General features: G+C 51.2%; 1 protein-coding gene across 3 annotated transcripts in view; it reads right to left on the reverse strand.

Moving 5' to 3' along the window:
• Positions 1-17,730, reverse strand: part of LARP1 (La ribonucleoprotein 1, translational regulator) — a 45,710-nt gene extending 27,980 nt beyond the window's left edge. For 2 of the 3 annotated variants that reach the window (XM_050312139.1, XM_050312137.1), the window contains exons 1-2: positions 17,398-17,730; positions 1,875-1,901 (exon numbers count right to left, since the gene is read on the reverse strand). In XM_050312139.1, the coding sequence (XP_050168096.1) occupies positions 1,875-1,901; positions 17,398-17,623 (253 nt within the window). In that variant the 5' untranslated portion in view covers positions 17,624-17,730. Of the gene's footprint in view, positions 1-1,874; positions 1,902-10,314; positions 10,351-17,397 lie in introns of those variants that run through there. The other variant, XM_050312140.1, reaches the window with a different exon arrangement.
• Positions 17,731-19,046: the final 1,316 nt, after the last annotated feature.

Consider the following 19,046-nt stretch of genomic DNA (forward strand, 5'->3'; position numbering starts at 1 on the left):
AGTCAGAGGCCTCTCTCCAACAACTACTGTATTTCCAAACACTATTAGGTAACCAGGACACAAACACTGCCTGCCCTTCCACCTCCATAGAGCTCACACGTGACACCAGGCTGAGGGCAGGACGCCTCTGGCATCCATCACTAACAAGCAGGAACATGCTTTGGGGCACTCTACAGCTACTGTGCCTACAAAACTACTGATTTTTGGCTCAGGCTCCTCACCTATGCAATTCCCAACCCTGTTACTGCAACTCAGCATCCTCCATCATTCTATGCTAACTGCTTTGTTGGGAGGAAGAACAACAGACTTCTCGCCCAGAGGGGAAACCGGCCATACAGACCCATCTGACCTTACAAGATTAACCTTAAAAAATAAGCACCGACATAGGTATGGGAGTCCCAGTGACTTGTAGTAACAGACTTGAGCAAATTAACTCATTCAACAACCTCAGCAATGAAAGGAAGGTGAAGGAGTCAAACCCAGCAGCCTGAGGAGTGCACAACAGCTCTGGTGCCAGGTATGCTCCCAGGGCTGCTCTGCCTTCACCTGCTGTGCTCACACTTCACTGTGTTTTGGGACACCAGGGCTTCCAGATAAGCTTAGTGCATGGGAAGAAAAGGCATGGCACCAGCTTTAATTTTACTGGAGAAGGTATGAGACAGGACCATGCAGTGTCCTGTGCAGCTACCATAAAGGGGAATCCTGTTTGAGCTTTCACTTATCTCCTCAAAAAATACAGAATTGTAAAAAAGCCCCAAGCTCTGTAGGTAACGTTTTCTGTAACACTACTGACATGTAACATGCGCTTTCTGAAGCTCTATCATCTGCTCCAGACATACATTTGTGCCCCACCCTGGAGGTCCCCAACCAGCTGGGGAACAAGGGGATGGAGCTGTGCCAAGCAAAGGACATCTCTGAGTTGTGCAGCACAGGCAGACAAAATCCAACACCCAACAAAGACAGATCTTAAGCAGGGTGGAGAAAAGCCTCTTATGAATTCAACACATGGGAATGTACCTTTGCTCCTTCAAAACCAGTCTTAATATGTCACTCTTACGCGTGTTATGAAAGCAAGAAAATCCTGAGACTTACAAATGTGGAATCAAAGCCTTAATCCAGTGGATTCAGTTATATACCACAGCCTCATTAGCTGGAAACACATCCACAACCCCCAGCCCTCTGTTCAATTCAGAAGTTAAATTACACTGTCTCCTATGTTACACTACACCACTCTAAACCAGTGAGTTTCCTTTACTGAACTCAGCTTTAAGACAGTGGTGTTGACTTCCACACTTCCAAATCCTGATCATGCAATGCTTCCACAATCAGCAGCAATTTATCCTCACACTATCCACGAACTGGTGAAATGTAATCCCATGCAAAGGCAAAGATGAAGGTCAGAGGTGCCTGGGGTTGGACAAAGCCAAGGCAGGCACTGACTCCCATTCCCAGTGCCTTGCTATGGGATATCTCCACTTGGCACTACAGATCTTCCTGACTGATCTTGGTATCACTGGTAAAACATAAACCTTTTCTCCAGTCCTGGCACTCTGACAACATTAACCTGGATGAAGACCTTTTGGCAGTTTGGGAAAGGCAAGAATTGAGACCATGAATACTGGCTACATTCCTTGTCTGATTTGGGATCTCTACCCAGAGTAGCCTCCCTCCCTCTGAGGGACCCCAATCCCTCCCAGCAAAGTGCACACCCTACTGGGGTCAGGAAGTTTTCATTGGTTTCATTTTAAATTAATGACCACTGAATATTCTTCTACCAGTCTTCTGTATCTGGTCAATGCTGGCTCTGCAGAAAGAGAAGTGCAAGGAAGGCAAGGGAGAGGATTTGAAGAGCTCCATTTTTACTTAATACATACCAGACTGGCCATCAGTTGGAAATATATCTGTAAAAGAAAAAAAAGAAACAAAATCAGTACTGGTTGCAGCTGGAGTGCGAATCATTTTTAAAAGGTCTCCTCTCTCAATTTGTTTGCTTTAGCTAAATAGAGGAAGTATTTTCTTAGTATCTCAAGTTAAACATCAATCCAGCTTGGAACCCACCTCAATTCAACCACTTGTTGTAAGAAAGGTTTTGAAGGAGTCTGTGTTTACCTGAACACATTGCTCTCATAAATAACCTTCTGTATTGGTTTCTAACACACAGCACTGAGCAACAAAAATAGGTTGCTGAGATGTACAAAGATCCACACAATGAGCTAGTTGGTGGCCCCTCCATGCTCTCGCTGAGCAGCAATATCAGATGGAAACCTGCAGAGAACACCTAACAGGGAGCACAGGTGGAAGCCAAGGCAAAAGCCAAGTGAGCATTTTCCTCATGGTCCTTGGTTTTCGCAGCCACAAGGGACATCAGCAGCTGTGCCTGGCTCTAATACAGCACCTCCACCAGAGAACAGGCAGTCAGAATTACCAGCCATCACCAAACGGGCTCCCAGTGCCTTGGCACATCACCCACCACCCCAGAAGAATGCCTTCCCCTTCCCAGCTCACGTGTCCCTGTCAGCCTGCTGTGGGGTCTGGGGGAGTTCAGACCCTGACACAGATTATTCAACTTCACCAATACCCCAAGCTCTTTCCAATTACAGGCACAGGTCCTTCTCTTGAAGGACCCTATTTATTGCTGGGAAGATGTTTACTGAAGTAGCTGGGATGGAAGATTTTTCATTTGAGGAACACACGTGACATTATATGTGGAGAAACATGGTTGATAAAGGCTCCCCCAGAAGCTACGAAAACAGTCCTTTTGAGAGAGCAATACATTAAGTTGTTTTCTTCAAGGATCTTGGAAGAGGAGGGCGAAGGGAGGTTGCCAGCAAGGCAAGGTCTCCTGGGACAGGGGCAGGCCCCTGGCCCCTGCTTATCAGCTACCCAAAACACACATTCAGCTGGAAAGTCACAAGGACTACTCCTCATACAGGGCAATGCTCTCTGGCCTGGACTCAGCCAATGCCAAAACAGCAAAAATACACACAAAGAACTTCTATTTCTTTACCTTTGACAGTGCACCACGTTCAAAGCATCCTCAGGCAGGGATGTTTTCATCCCATGTATGAGCAAGAAGTAGTAAGTGGAGCAAAAACCCTAAATCAAGACTTCCTCCACCACTACACAGTTTTGGTCTGTGGTCATTTGAAGGCATGATATCAGGGGCAATCCAACACATCCAGAAAAGCCTCCAAGCACCAGTCTGGATCCTTTGCAAACTGCATGTTCTACTGCAGTCCTCCACCAACCCATGACCCAAATGCATCCACTGGTATCCCACCTGTACCAGTTGTTATCAAAATGCAAAATAAAATAATAACAATATAATGGTTGATAAAAGAAATTCCTTTGTGCCAGCCAAGAGCTACAGGCCTTGGCAATCACTGTCCCTGCTATACCCCGATGGGTGCAGTTCTCCAGTCTGCACTCCTGCTATGCTGTCCAACCAAACCCCCAAACACACACAGCAGCAGAACCAGCTACTCACAAGAGGTCCAGGCTAGAACCCACTTCTAGAAACCACAACTGCCACCAAATCAGGTAGCAGCTGCAGGTGACCCCTCAGCAACATTCCCTGTCAGTCACACCACCAACCACAACTCCCAGCTTGCGTTTCGTCAAGGTCTCCTCTCATCTCACTGCTGTATCCCCCACTGCCCCATCTGGCTCTGGATGTGCAGAAAGGCTCACCTGGTTCCTCCTGAGCTCTGCCACAACTCAATAGCAGATTTGCCACCACATTTACTAGAAAAGCAGTGAAACTCCTCAGCGGATGAGGCTGGTAGAATTCAAGGACCACACATCATGGTTGAGGGCAGATACACCTCACATTCACCTCAAGAGGTTTGCCAGCGCAACTCCTGTCGAGAATGACACTTGTATCCAGTGGTCAGAACTCTTCTCCAACTCATCACACCTACAATTAACAGGGATTTGACTCCAAGCTCTCCAGAGCAGAGATCCAGAACTCTGGGCTTGCAGGAAGTTTTACCCACTGCTGAGAAGAAGCACAGAGAAATCAGTCTGCAGGACCTGCTCTTCTAAAAACAGGGTTGCTGGGAGCACATATCTGAGGCAGGGCTGGTCAGGGACTGTCAGGCACAACGACCCTTTGGGACACCTTTTTCCCCTGCAAGCACAAGTGACTAGATTAAAAATTAGCCTGCCAATTAAGGGCAGCACCTCAGGTGCTAAATCAGGCAGTGCTTTCTTTTCCCAAGAAAGCCATGGTAGGGAAGGAGGCAAAAACACATGTGGCCAGCAGGGTGAAGATAAACCCCTCAGGCTGCTCTCCAAGGAGCCCATCTAGTACACTGCAGGGCTGAGGCTGCCTGTCCAGGTCAGCTCCCTTCCCAGCTCTCCCAAGGTTAAAAATCAAACACAGAAGACCCAGGTACAGAGATCAGGCTGGTATTTTGTTCAACGAAGTGCCAACACAGAAAGGTGAAGCCAGCAAAACAGCTACACTGATTCCTGTCACCACACCCCCCGCTTTCCCACCTGCCACCACCCAAAGCACCCTGATGCCAGGTATCCCAACACAGGCCAGATGCTGCAGGACAATGCTCCACAACAGTTCTCCACCATCCCATCAGCCACCTGCCCAGGAGGGGCAGTCCCCATGTGGGAGCCAGGCAGCTCTGCCCCTGCCTGCATCACACCTACCAGCCATGCCCTGCCTGCCCCGCTGGGCCAACAAAAAATAGCCTCCAGTCAGCCCAGTGGGAAGGAGCAAGCAGTAACAGTATCGTATGCAAATGAGGAGGCCTAAAAAGTTTGGCCCCTATGGTCTCACATTTCCTTTCCCTTCTTGCATGCAGAAACTTTGGTTTCTCAGCATGTGCCCAAAATCAGAGAGACTTAGTGACTAAACAAAGGGATTATAACCACCACAGGAACCAGTGATCTCTTCACCATAGTGCCAGTCACTGCTGAGCCAGCTATTTGCCAAGCCCTTGACCATCCTTCCTCAGCTCTGCACAGTATCCACAGAGCCTACATCTCAACAGAAAGCAACCACATTCCACGACTCTTCCCGTTTTCAGGAAAGGGAGGTGGAGGAAGGAGTGAGCAGGAGAAGGTCAAGGGTATCCACGGCAGAGCATCAAGACAGGCACAGAGCATCCCTTTCAGGACCACCAAGTGAGGGTGCAGATGTGGTACAGGGGTGCTTGCTCTGAGCACCACTACCCAGAGCTGCTGCACAAAAAGCCCAGGAGACATAACTAAATTGAGGGCAGTTGTCCTGATTTTAGGTGGTGCTGGGGGGTGGATACAGAATCTCAATTTTTGCCTGGTGGTATTTTTACACACAAGAGGAGCCCGTATGCTAAAATGGGGCATTTAAAGAGAAAAGCTGATGCATCCACACACATACCCCCTCCCCAGGGGCTATCTGGCTCCTGCTGCTATTCAGGTATCTGGGACAGGTCCAGGAAGGTTACCCCATTTGTGAGCCCCCATTTCCCCTCCACTGCTCCCCCCACTCCCTGTGGAAGCTCACTGCCAAGGGGGCTCCGCCACCAATCACGCTCACAGTGCTGAGCCCAAATACCCTCACAGGAAGCCCATCCACCACCTACTGCCTGTCCCCAGCCCCCCTTTTCCACCATGGACACTGCTTCCTCCTGGCAGGGCCCAGGAGGCAGCGGCTGAAGAGCAGCTCATTATCCCTGACGCAAGAGAAACGCTGACTCGTTATTACAGCAACCTGCAGCCATAACTGCCGAGGGGCCGCGCGGCCGCAGGCGGAGCACCAGCAGGAACCAGCTCCAATTACCCTCCTGCTCTCCAAGCTGGGGGGGAAACAGACCTCAGAGTGCTTTATGTCACCTGCCAGTCACCAAAGCACACTGACTGGTACCGGTGTGCTGAGCGAAGGCCGCGCCTCTGCATGCACAGGTACCAGAGGAGGTGACGGCCAGCTCCTCAGCCGCTCCCAGCGGGACACGGGGCTCATCCACACTCCCACTGCTACAGGAAGACACCAGCTGATTTGTTCTGGCTTTCGACCTGTGAAGTTGTAACCAAATCATCCTCCACGTTTTGCAGACAAAAGACTCGGACATCAGCAAAAAAAATGACCTCTCCAAGGTCACGCGGGGACTCGGCAGCAGAGACGTGACCAGAACTCGATCACAGTGGCTTGAAAGCTGCAGGGCTGTGCTGGCTGCCCAGGACAGGGACTGGGAAGGGAAGTGCTGGTGGACGGCAGGATCGATTGGTACCTCTCCTAACCTGACCTGCTGCCCAGCAGGGACGATCCAGAGAGGGAAAAAGTCCAAATTACATAGTCCAGCATATGCTGCAAAGAGGCCAGTGGTGCTTGAATCTCTTCTCTGCCCCACAAAACATTTCAGCTCAAACCTCTATCATCTGGCTCCCCCTCAGAGGAGCCACTGCCTGCACAGGTTCCCGAGACAGTTACAGGTCTCTTCAAAGAAACGCTCAGCAGAGAAGGGGGCGAGGTTTATTAGGAAAAAGTAGCAAAGCAAGAAACCCCAAACCCAAAGATTAGCATGGCCAATTAAATCCCTCCTGAGACCTCATTTGCTTCCTGTTCCCTTCCTTTGTTACCTGCTCAGCAGGCTCGGGGAGGGTCCAGCTCTCAGCCACCCAGATCTTCCCAACCCTATCGAGCTACCAGGTCCGAGCAAACACCTCCCATGCCTCCTAACCTACTGTAGGAAGTATCCTTACCCCCTCTCAAAGAGAAGCTGAAGCTTGAGACAGATGGATCAATCCTAACCTGATGCTGGTTAAGTCCTAAGACACTACCTATGGTCTGTGCAAGAGAAAGGAAAATCTATCAAAGAGTTTATCAGCACTCACATCAATTTCTCCACGAGGGCATCCAGCCCACTAGACCCCAGCAAGTGGTTTTGTGCTCTCCATTCAGAGGAGAGGTTTGGTTCCTTCTCAGACACCGCTGTCGCCTGCACCAGCTCAAGAGCTACAGTCAAGGTGAGCTCTGAACATTAATTTCCCACAAACCACATGGAAACAAATGCTTGAAATAGGTTTTCAGTGTATAAACAGCTGTGTGTTTGGTGAAGCTCAGCTGTGGGGTCTCTACTATTTTCATGTACTTGAAAAGGAATGAAAACCTCCAGCATCACTGAGCTGTAAAAGGAACACCTCCAGAAAAAAAGTTACCTATTCCTAAGTCAGAGCATTACCTGTCTGAGACAGCTCCGTAACTTTAACTTCACACCAACACTAAATTAGTACCTTAATGCTGACGTTCAGTCTCCTCCAGACCAAAGGGGAGCAGCACTGCCAGAGCAGGGCTGTGACACTGGCTGAACACAGGCACCAGTGGGACTGGCACTGTGTCCAGCTAAAGCACTTCCCAGAGACCCCTGCAGAAGAAGGTCCCGGTCTCTTCTCTGAGCACCACAGATGCCAATGGGGTTCTGAGGAATGCATCTGGTCAGCCTGACCAGAAAAATGAGAACTCTCCAAACAGACAGTCCTGTAAATCCAACACTCACATGTGCACAGGCACACGAGGAATAACTGGAAGGTCACGGCTGTTGTTTCTCTCATCCACTTATCAGTGCTTGCACTGGAGAGAACAAACACTGGGTGTTCTCTCCCATTAACCCCTTCCCTCATCTCCAAAATGGACAAGCAGAAAAACGCTGTTGCTCCAAGCAAGAGTCCCTGAACATTCCTAATCATGAACCCAACAAGGAGCTCCATAGAAAGTACAAGGCACCTTAAAGGTGCTCAATTACTGTTCCCAGGGAGCAGCTGGTGACCCAGCTCTCTGCCTCACATCCTTTAATCACCAGTAAGCCTGAAGTGACACTGCTGGAGGCTTCCAGCCTTCCAGGAGACCAACCCTACATGAGCCTGGGACAAACGATCACAGTCATCCTACCCAAATTGTTCTTTAAGACACCGGACATTGAACAGGCAGCAAAATTTCAGGCACGATCAAGCAAAATTAACACGTCTTAAAGACTCTTGTTGAAACATAGGAACCATTTTGGTGGAGCCCAGAAGCCAACTGGATCCCATACTGTGGAAAGTGAGATAGGAGGGTGTTTCCCTCTGGAAGGGTTGTCACACTGTGCGCTGCAACACACTTTCTGCGTGCACATCAAGGGCAGGTTCAGCCTCCACAGCCAAGCTTTGCCCAAGGGCAGTGCAACAAGCAGCAGGCAGGACAGATCCTTCTCTCTACACAGGAGAATCCATTACAGTAGCCAGAAATCCAGCTTCTCCATGAAAGAGGATCCTACCCCAGCTCCTCAAAACCATCAGTTATCATGAGTAAGCCTCATAATATCAGAAAAGGATGTCATAAATCCCCCTCTGAAAAACTCAGGAAAAGTGCAAGGCTCTCTCTACCTTAGGGCTGCAGGCAGAGGGCCAAGCAGGGGGGATGTAGGATACACAAGACAGTACAGTGAAGACAACATAATTAAATCTCTTAACTGAATTACAAATCATCAGACTCACAGTCTGAGATGTTCCCTCCCTCTGGTCCAGGCTATCTGCTCGGTTTTAATCAAACACAAAGCCTTTCCAATCACCCTACGAACTCCAACCGTGCTTGGTTCCACTTCTCTGCTGGCACTTAGATCAACTCAGGTTTCAACACCAACAAGAGGGTTATCTCGCTGTAATCTGCCACGTCTTCTCCAAATCATCTTCACAGTTGTCCTTACATGTTTAATTTTAAAAATTTAAAACCATGGGTCATTTACAGAAAATTCCTCCCTGCACAGTGTGCAAATGTCACATCTATTATTCTCCAATTAAAAAACCAAACAAACAGGAAGGTGAGTTCACCCAAGACTGGGAAGCCAAAAGAAAAGTCCCCTTTTGTTCAGCTCAGTGCAAGACCCTCCACGGTGGCCGAGGATTTCTGAGCACTCGAAAGATGCATTAGATCATAGTCGGTATTCCCCCGAGTTCTCAAGGTTGAGCTGGGAGTTGGGAAATGAAATTCAATATGATTGCAGACAGTGAACTCTCTTGCTTTGTCATCTGAGCACGTGGTGGAGACACCTCCGTGATTCGCTTTTTTTTTTTTGCTGGGTGGAACCTTGTGCACAAATATCCCATCGTCTCTGTTTCAGTCAGAGTAAAACCTCCCAACAACATTTTTCGGATACATTGCTCCACATTTTAGTATCTGTTGCTACTCTGTCAGCATCCTGCATACTGCTGTCGCTCTTTACACTTAATTCTTCATTTTATTTTTCCCTTTACTTGCCCACTTGCACAGCCTTGCAGCTGACCTACCAGCAGGAGCCCTGGAGGTACACAGGTACAGTGAAGTGCTTCAGCCACTCCTTTAGGTATCTCTTTTTGTGCTAGAGGAGGCCAAGAGCATTGCTGTTTCTTACTGTGGTCTTTATTTTCATAGGTCCATTCTGTGAGGCCAGGAGAGCTGACACAGACTTTGTGACTATTTGGAAGTGCAAACCTTCTGGTTACAGCAGAGGTACAAAAATCATTGCAGTGACAATCCTAAGGGTTTTGCAGGAATAAATTCAGTGTTTCTTTTGCAACATTTAATAAAATAAAGGAAGATCTGACCTCGGAGAATCTGAAGAAATTAAATTTCCTGTAACTTGAAGTGAATATTGGCTTATCAAACCAAGTGTTGCTTATAAACCCCAAGTTCTCACTCTTTTATTCTACCACTAGCTTTGTCATCTGTAAGTGTGCAAATCAGATAGCTTGGTAACTAAGATATGGTAAATTAATCACTGACTAGGAGATTTCAAAATCACAGTCATAAAGAAAAAAAAAAAAAAAAGGGCAATGTGACTTAGTGTGAAGGCCGAATATATATCACAAATAATCTGCTTAAAGACAGTGCTCAGTATTTAGCAACATACCCATCTCTGAGTTGCCAGGCAAGTAAAACACTCATCTCCCCACACGCCTTTTCTCTTGCTTTCCCCCATCAACAAAACTCTACCCTTTCCTCATTGTTGTGGTTTTTCCAATTTCATACTTGTTTCCCCACATATTTAGTCAGGAAAAAACTCACCTCTTTTCTCAAGTGTTTCAGAACTTCTTAAAAGCTACCTTACCTAGCCCTGAAACCTCCCCCCCCCCTGTTCTCTCCATGCATCCACCCGGCAGGCGAGTCAAAGAAGTCAAATGACTACCGGGAAAGCAGAAGCGATAAGAGCCCCCCGCGCGGGTCCCTCCGGCGCAGCCGTGCCCTGCAGACTGCAGAGTCACTCTGCAGGAGCGCGGCACACGCCGCCGCTCGGCTGGAAAAACGTGCTCAGCACAGACTCTGCTTCCTCCTCCCACCGCCCCCCGGGGACTGCACCCCCATACCTGGGCCGGGAAGAGCAGAGCAGGACCCATCTCCCACCTGCCGGTCCCCCAGGCTCGCACAGCCCCTCCGGCTGCACCGTCGGGCGGCCGGCAGGAAGGACACGCTTCACATTTCCGCCCCCCGTCCAGCTTTCCAATCACAATTTAACTCTGGCTCGTGTGTCAAGGACACGTGAGGTTCACAAGCCCCATCCAAGCCCCCACTTCTCCCTGTTGCCTCTCTGGCTGTCGCTCTCGTGGTCACCAAGGGATCTCTGCAGAGCCTGCCAGAGATCAAAGGAGTGACACCGGAGCACCGGAGGTGCTTCTCCTTCAACACCTTCCTGGTGGGGCAGGGATGCCTCTCCTTGGCCCCATTAGAGGCTGGGGCTGCTTTGGGGAGCAAGTTGGGAGTGGAGAGCAGTGCCTGTGGACATGTGGCCAGGTCGCAGGTCAGTTCTGCTGCTAAAGCAGAAGGTTGCAGATCTGTTTCCAGCCACTTCAAGGGGTGTCCTGCAGGAAGTGAACGTGCCTCCCCAGGAGCACAGGCTGGGGCAAGCTGTGCCCGCCAGCACATCGTGAGTGTCACACCCACTCTGGAGGGAACCAGAGTGCCATTTTCTAGATCAAGCGAACAAAGGGCATTTGTGTTACCTCTGAGTGCCACCAGAGCCAGACTGAGCAGCACCAAGACCTCAGTCACACCAACAACCACCTTTGTTGACCATTTCTAAAGCAAATAGAGGCTTCCCTCTGGCCTGTGGTGCCAGAGCACCCAGCCCAGCCAGGGCCACCATGATCACCCCCAACAGTCCCAAGCCATCTGCAGCAGAGAACTCTACCAAACCTTCCAACTTGTGACCACACAAAGGAACACAGTGACTCAAACCCACAAAATAAAAATAAAAATAAAATCACAACCATGCAGAGTACTGAAGCCTGCTGCATTTTGCCATACAACACTGAAACACATGGAAGTGTCAAGGGAAGCTGCTGCTTCCTAAGTCAGCTTTGCTCTAGAAGGACAGTGAAGGTAAACCACTGATAAAGCAGGTTCAGAGCCCTTCCTCCCTTCTCCTTGCATGTCTCAGCAGAACATCCTCCAGCACACGTAGCTTTAATGCTGCAGGAGCAGCTCTTGATCCTGGCAAAATCCACCATGAGTGTCACACCAAAGCTGGGATAGATGACTTGCTAAGGATGGCTCCAGCAGCTTGGTCAGCCTGGTGCAATATTGAGACCAGCAAAGCCACAACACATCACACACCAATTTGCTTGGGAAAGACAAACCACTCAGGCCTTCCAAGGAAGCCCCCAAACTGCAGCACAAATGCACGCTCTGAGAGAAGAAAAGTTCAGTTAAGAGGATCTTCTGGAAACCTCCAATTACAGGATGAGCCTCCCTTTAGAAACATGTTGACACTTGACCACCATTTCCACAACCTTTCCCAGAAACAAAAGTTTATCTTGCACAGCATTAGAATTGCTATCAGCAAACCTATTTCCACCAAATGCCTCGTGCCAGTTTTTACTCCACAGCTGTGGGACCTTCATGTGCACACTCACTTCTCCTTTCAGCCAAGCAATCCAGGACCGACCCTGACCCAGGACTCTCCCCACAAAGAAGTCTGGAAATCGATTTATTCAAGGCCAAACTCAGTTCCCATTTGTTCTGGTCACCCATCAGCATATCCTAGATACACAAGTAGCTGTAAGTTCTCTCAGCACTGCATTAACTTCTTTGAAGCCTTTCTCTTCCCTCTCCTCTGACCTGCTCAAGTTGTGCAGCTGCATTATTTGCTGCAAGATATTCAGATTAGCCAGTTACTTCAATGCAAGGAGATAAAGTCTCCCAACTCCACTCAGAACTCACTGACAAGGACCTGGACCTGCAGAATGCCTTTGTAACTGAAGTGAAGAAAGGAAAAAACGTAGCGCTGTCCATGCCAGAGATCACAGATCCACAGGGTACCCAGAGCTTTACCCAACCCCAGGAGACAACTTCTTGCCCATGCAAAGCTCCGCCTAGTCAGCAGTACCACCATGGCAGAGCCCAGGAGGTATCACCAAGGTTGCATCACCTTTTTTCCCCAAGCTCCCTGTGTGCACAGCAAGCCAAGGATTTGACAGAGCTAGCAGCATGGAGACTCAAGTCCTTGGTAGGAAGTCAGCAAAGGTTTCAATGCCAAGATGACCAGAGGCTAAATAACGTGTTAAAGGCCATAATGTAAATGTGTATCGCGGTTGGGAATGAACAAAGCTCACCAGTCCCAACTGGACTTAGGGTAAGAGCAGCTGTAATAACTGTAAGGGTTAAAACATTCAACCTGGTCTGAACAGCATGGCTTTCTACTAAAATGCTCATTCCTTATTTTGCAAAACAAGCACAACCACTGAGGTGGTGTCAGGGATTCACTACAAAGTAGTCTCAAGTATGCAAAGAGCAAGCTAACTCCATCCAAGTCGGCATTTGGCATTCCCCTGTGGATAATTTCACACTATTCAAGCACAGCGAAAGGATCGGGTGTCATAATTTGGAAGGGAGAGCAGAGCATTTCAGCCCCAGTGCCCCCATTCCCAGCCCTGCTTTCTGGACCAGCTCTGTCTTCACATCTGAACCAAGTCCTTCCGCTGCCCAGTCTGGTGATCCCTGATGCAATCCTGGTGGAAACCTCCATGACACCACAGGCAATAAAAAGCTTAAAAGAAGAGCTGTGAGGGTAAGAAGGTGGTTGGAGAGAATCCTTCAGCGATGCCTTGGCAGTCTGGATCCGGAGGTCACAGCAGAAGCAGGCGCTTGAAGCCCAGCAACCAGGGCCAGTGAGTCAGCTCTCAGGAGCTGCGCCGCATTCCCCAGCCTTCCCTTCCCGAACAAATAGTGCAGAACAGGGCAAAGGTCCAGCACAAAGCTGAAGGGCAAAGGTATGCAGGGGAGGGAAAAGACTAAGCTTCACGTTTTTTTGGAGAAACAAGTTCCAGTTACCCTCATCCTCCCCAACAAGGCGGGAAGAGTTACTCAAATGTTGAGTTGTGGGTTCAGAACAAAACAGTATTTTGGAGAGGAAACTTGGGGCAACGGGCGGGGGGGAGGCCTCCTGCTGCGATAGCAGCTCTGTTGCAACAAACAGCCAGGAGAGCTCCACAATTACGTGCCACGACAGAGCAAGAATTGCCCAACACTTGGAAATAGGTGTGTGGAGCACTACTGAGCTGGATGCCCGAGCAAGCAGATGTGTGCGTCTACTCTGAACGCAAAGACACGCCAAAGGTAAAACGAGCTTCCCATACATCTTATCTCCAGCACTGGAGGCTGGTTTCAAGGAAAGCCCTATGGGGAGTTAGTCAGCAAGGGGTGAGAAGCTAATGAATCTTCCCCTGCCTTCTCCTCAGGACCGGTAGCCAACCCAACCTCTGCTCTGGCATAAAGCAACACGCGCTCTCTCTGAACAATAGTCAGACAACCTCTGATGCTTGCTGGTAGCAACCAAGGTGTGCCTTCTGGAAAGTACTGCTTATCCGCCCAGTGCCTCTGCCAAACAGCAAGCAAGAAACTCTACTCAAGAAATCAAAGCACCTCCTGCATCTCCACTAGGAAATACACTGGTCGAGTGCTTCCAAGGAGAATGAAAAACGGCATAAAACTTAGTGCAGGCAAAGCTCAGGGACTGCAGTGCTGGTCATTAAAACCTGAGTGTTCTTACTTCCAAGATGTAAATGGCTTTAAAAATAAAGAAGTGCCAAGTGCCTTGATGCAACATTTCTTGAAATAAATCCAGCAGGTTTTCAAAACGGGGTGCTGTTAACACCTGTCCGTACCAGTGCTTGCATCAGCACCAGCCCTGGTGCAGGGCACAGCGGAGGAGTACAACATGTTCCAGAAGGTCGAGCTGTCTTAACTGCAAGCCACACTTCTCCTCTATAGAAGAACTGGAGAAATTACTTTGAATTTGGTTTATAGCCAGTAGTGCAAAGCTGGTTTTGCCAGAAAATGTTTCCTTTGCTACTGCAGACACACACACTACCATCATGCCTTCGCCAGCCAGGCTGCTGGCTGCATTTATTTACATGATAAGAAGAGAACGTGTAACAACGAGGGGACAGTCACACAGACCTTGTTACTAGATCATTAGAGAGTAAAAATGAGGTATCATTACAGCTCTGCAGCGTCCCTCACGAGCAGTCGGCAGTGTCAAGCCCTGTCACATAGGACAGGACTGTGTGTATCTCAGGGATCAAAGGATTCTCCCTCTGATCTTTGCACCCCCACTCTGAAACACACAAAAACAAACGTAACACACATCTTGTCAGGACACCGGGAAAATTTTTCTGGTGTGCCACTCCAGCTGAGCCTCAGCCTCCACTTACAGCATCAGCAGTATCGCTGCTGTCTAACTCGACCTAATGGTTGCTCCACTTACTGCTACACCGTCATGCTTCTGGGAGGTTAAGAAGCAAGGAGAGGCTTTGCTTCAAGAGTCCTCCTTCCTGACAAAGCAGAAACATTTACTCAAACACCCTATTATATCACTGACTTCACTGCCAACCTCGAGCTCAAAAAACACTGCAGCGGGTAGGCAAGACATGAGCTTCTGAAGGTAAATCCTGATCTGCCAAAAAGGACCCTGTTCCCCAGTCCCTGAATCAACCCCTCAATGCCCTGAACTTGCACAGCTGTCGCAAGTCAAACAGTTCAAAACAACGCGAGGTGGATTTGTTAAGCTTTTCCTTAACCATACTCCAAGAGAGACAGCAGAAATTCATCAAGATCTTTGAAGTGGCTCTGTTTCCCCTGGGCCAGAGCTCAATGCCTTTACTTTTATAAGCACCAATTCCAACACGGACCATTACAGAATGGGTGAATACCTAAGGAATGAGTAGGTCTTGTCTATTAAATCTGCTCTACGGGTCTATAATTAATACAATGATTATAAAAAAAATTAGGGCTTTCAAAGCCTGTAAAACAAGTCATAGATTGATCCCTTTATCATTACAGAGCAGTCATCAGCTCTACACTTCTTGGTCTCCTCATTACCTCTTGGATGATCAGGGCTAAAAACATTTAGTATCTCCAGCACAGAAGCATTGGTCTGGGAACACTGCTGGATCATGAGCCAAGGCTTCCTAAGCTCTGCTGAGAAACTAAAGACATCCAGCAGCGCCTTCCCACAGTTCAGCAGCTCTCAATCCACTGTAAGGGTAAAAAAAGAGTCGCTTTCCTTGGGTGATCCTCCTGGAGGTCACTACAACACAACTCACCTCACCATCAGGTTCTTTCACACAAATTTACCAGATCTTTTTTGGTAAGCATTCGCCAAAAGAAATCCTCTGCCCAAAGCAGCGAAGACACGACAGGAGTTGGCAAACTCTGCGAGAAGGTACTTGGGCGCAGGGCTGCCAGGCAAGGTCAGCTGCCAGCCTGCCTCTCGTGGGAGCTCACCAGCCGTGTTTATTTTACACGTTTTCTCTTCTGCTAACGAACAGGCAGCAAAAGAAACAATGACCCAAGAGAAGAGAGCCAGGTAGCAGCACTGGGGGCACTGCTGGAACCAGCTGCTGCTGCCAAGTGTCCCAGAACACACCACCAACCAGTTCCATTATTTAAACACCTTCAGGAGTACAGGGACAACTGTACTGGGCCCAAGGATAATTCTGATGTTGCAGCATTACTCCCTTACCCTAAAATTGGGTGGACACGCTACAGACACACTCTCACTCTCTCCCTCCAAAAAAATCATCTCAGAACTTGTAAGGACCCCCTGCTTTGGGGGCAGCTGTCTCATCTCTCACACACCTTTGTGACTGATGGGCCTGGTAATGAATCTGGACATCCCCTAGACCAGAGCCTCAAACAGGAATGTTCAGTCTTGCAATTTTGCATTTTTTGGTTTATTTCTACGAATTGTTACCCTCAGAAGGCATAACAATGGAACGCAACCTTCACACAAAGGAGCGATGTGACCAGGTTTGGCACAAGGCAAATGCAGACAGCGACGCTGTCCTGGATTTTCTTAAGCTTTGCTTATGTCAGTGAGTACAATGACAAACCACCAAACAATCCGAACACAGACTTCTACCTAGCACGATTAACTTGTCCTCTACACTTCCCCTTCAGATGACAGCTTTCCAGGTGGAAATTGCAGAGCTGTCCATCTCCCAAAGATCAATAACTCTTGATGAATCATCATTCTAGGCGCTAACAGTTCTTACAAAACACCGGTACGTACAGTAATTCCGAATCTGATGTCACATCTGGCAGCGTGTTTTAGAGTTAACAGAGGCAGGTAGGGGAAAAATATTTCACAAACAAGATGCTTAGTGAAAACTTCTGTTCTCCTCCTAGTCGCGATTCACTGGAAGTAGGTACTGGGGGGAGGGGGGGGGGAGCGCAGCACCCATCCCGACACGCGGGGAAATGGTGCTCCGCAGCTTCACCCTTTTGCTGACGACAGCAGCGGGCTACAAACACGCTCTGGACAGCGCAGCCTTTCTGGGGACACCCCCGTCCCCCAGCCGTGCCCCCGCGGGGGCAGAGCCGCGCTGGGCGCCGCCGCCGCCATGAGTCGGCAGAGAAAGGCGGCGCGGCCTGCGCGGGGGAGCCGCGGCCGCGCACACGTGGGCACCGCAGGCCGCGGCCCGGGCACGGGGCCCCGCGGGGGCGGCGGGGCCGCGCTCCCGGGGGACCCGCACACGCCGGGGAACCCACCACGTTGCCGGCGCTGCTGCGGCGGAATGCCGGGAGCGGGGAGGAGGAGGAGGAAGAGGAGGGAGTGGGGGGGGCCGCGTGTCCGCCGCCGGGCCCGCCCGCCTCCACCGGGCCCGCGGCACCCCCCGCTCGCCGCATGGCCGGGCCGCGCTGCCCTCCCCGCCTCGTGGCCGCGGCCGGTGCCGCCGCCGCTCCCCCGCCCGGGCCCGGCGCGGCCCCCGGCCCGGCGCGGCCCCGCAGGCCGCGGGCGCGGCCCCACGCCGCGTGTGCCGCATGGCGCGGCCGCCCGGGGCGCGGTCGGCGGCGCTCCCGGCCCACCCCACCACACACACACACACACACACACACACACACACACCGCCCGCTCCGCTCCCCGCCGAACCCCCCCCCGCGGCACCCACCGGGAGGCGACTGCCCGTTCACGGCCGGCGCGTTCTTCGTCCAGGGGTTCACCTTGGGCGGCGGGGCCTCGATGAACTCCCGGCGCCCCGCGCCGCCCGCCTCGCCGCCGCCGTCCTCCGCCTCGCCGGCCCTCAGCAGGCTCTCCTTCTCCTGGTTGTTGCTCTCCTCCTTCTGCTGCTTGGCGCTGGGCGGCCGCGGCGCCGCCGGCCCGCCGTCGGGGCCCATGGGCGGCTCGCCCTTCTCCCGGCCGCCGCCACCGCCACCGTCCTGCGGCGGCTTCAGCACCAGGGCGCGCTCCTCGGCGGGCAGCAGCGGGGCCGTGCCGGGCAGCAGCGCCTCCACCTGCGTCGCCATCTGCGCGCCCCGCCGGCAAAGCCCCCCCCGCCCCCCCCTTTTTTTCTTCTCCTCCTCCTCTCCCCGAGCCCCGCTGCCGCCGCAATATGGAGCCGCGCGGGGACCACGCGACTGCCGCGGGGGCGCGCACCGCCCGCCCGTGCGCGCCGCCGGCGAGGGGAGGGGCGGCGCGGAGCGGGGCGCGCCCCCGCGGGGCGGCCGGCGGCGCGCACGGGCCTGATGCAACGCCCCGGCCGAGCTGCGGGAGAAAGGGGCGGAGAGGGGGGGATGTTTAAAGAGCGCTGGACCCTCCGCTGATATCCCGGCCCCGCCGCACGGCTGGGAGAGGAGGCGCTGGGAAGGCTGGAGGGGGCAGCTGCCGGCTCGGGGACTCGGGGCTCCCCCGGTGCGAACGCACCGGGGGAGCCCCGGAGTCGCCGAGCCGGCTTCGACAGAGTCCCCGGTCACTGCATGGTAAAGAAGTTCTTCCTCGTGTTCACGTGGAGCTTCCCTTCCCCCCCCCGCTTTAGATATTTATACACATTGGTGAGGTAGAAACTACCTCCCATGTCCTGAGACCAGGCAAAACCTTCCTTTGAGGAGGTTAAAATATTGGCTTGATCTCTAGCTGGTGGGATATCGGCTCGCTCGTCATCATCACTGATGTCCCTGGTGTTTGTCCCCCAGTTCTTGCAGCTGGCAAGGCAGTGAGTGCGGACCCTGTGTGCAAGTGCCCACGAATGATACACATTAAAAAGGCAGCTTGGAGTGCTGGTACCATTTAGCACAACCTATCTAATCCACAGTGGCCCTTACTCAGTAAGTAAGCGTGCCTTTTTTATTCAATACAAGTCTCTCCCAGCCTCCTCCCTGTCACAGCAACCGCGCCAATCCACTTCTGCCCAGAAAGGTTTATCTGGAAATCTTGGCATGTCCTGCAGCCCCAGGGACACATCTGTGCAATCCCTGCAGGAGACCCATCAGCATGACAAGGCACTGAAGTGTGTAGCTGCCGGTGTTTGGAGCAGGATTAAAAGCTGATTTCACTGTTGGAAGGAAAGAAGAAACTGAGAAACAAACATGAGCTTAATACAACGTTTGGAAGGGCAGCACCATCAGGGGTCTGGCAGATCCATAGAAGGGATCCCAGGCTGTTGGGGATGCTCCACTGGGACCATCTTGGCTCTCTGCATCCTTCGGTACCCAAGCCCTTGGCTCAGAGAACACCCTCATGTGCTGCAGCCTCAGGGATTGCCAGGGTGTGTCACATCCCAAAATCATTCAAGAATTTGGCCAGTAAAATTCCAAAAAGGAA

This window comes from Myiozetetes cayanensis, unplaced genomic scaffold, assembly GCF_022539395.1.
Source record: "Myiozetetes cayanensis isolate MyiCay16 unplaced genomic scaffold, myiCay2020 scf17, whole genome shotgun sequence".
In the NCBI taxonomy this organism is placed as follows: Eukaryota; Metazoa; Chordata; class Aves; order Passeriformes; family Tyrannidae; genus Myiozetetes; species Myiozetetes cayanensis.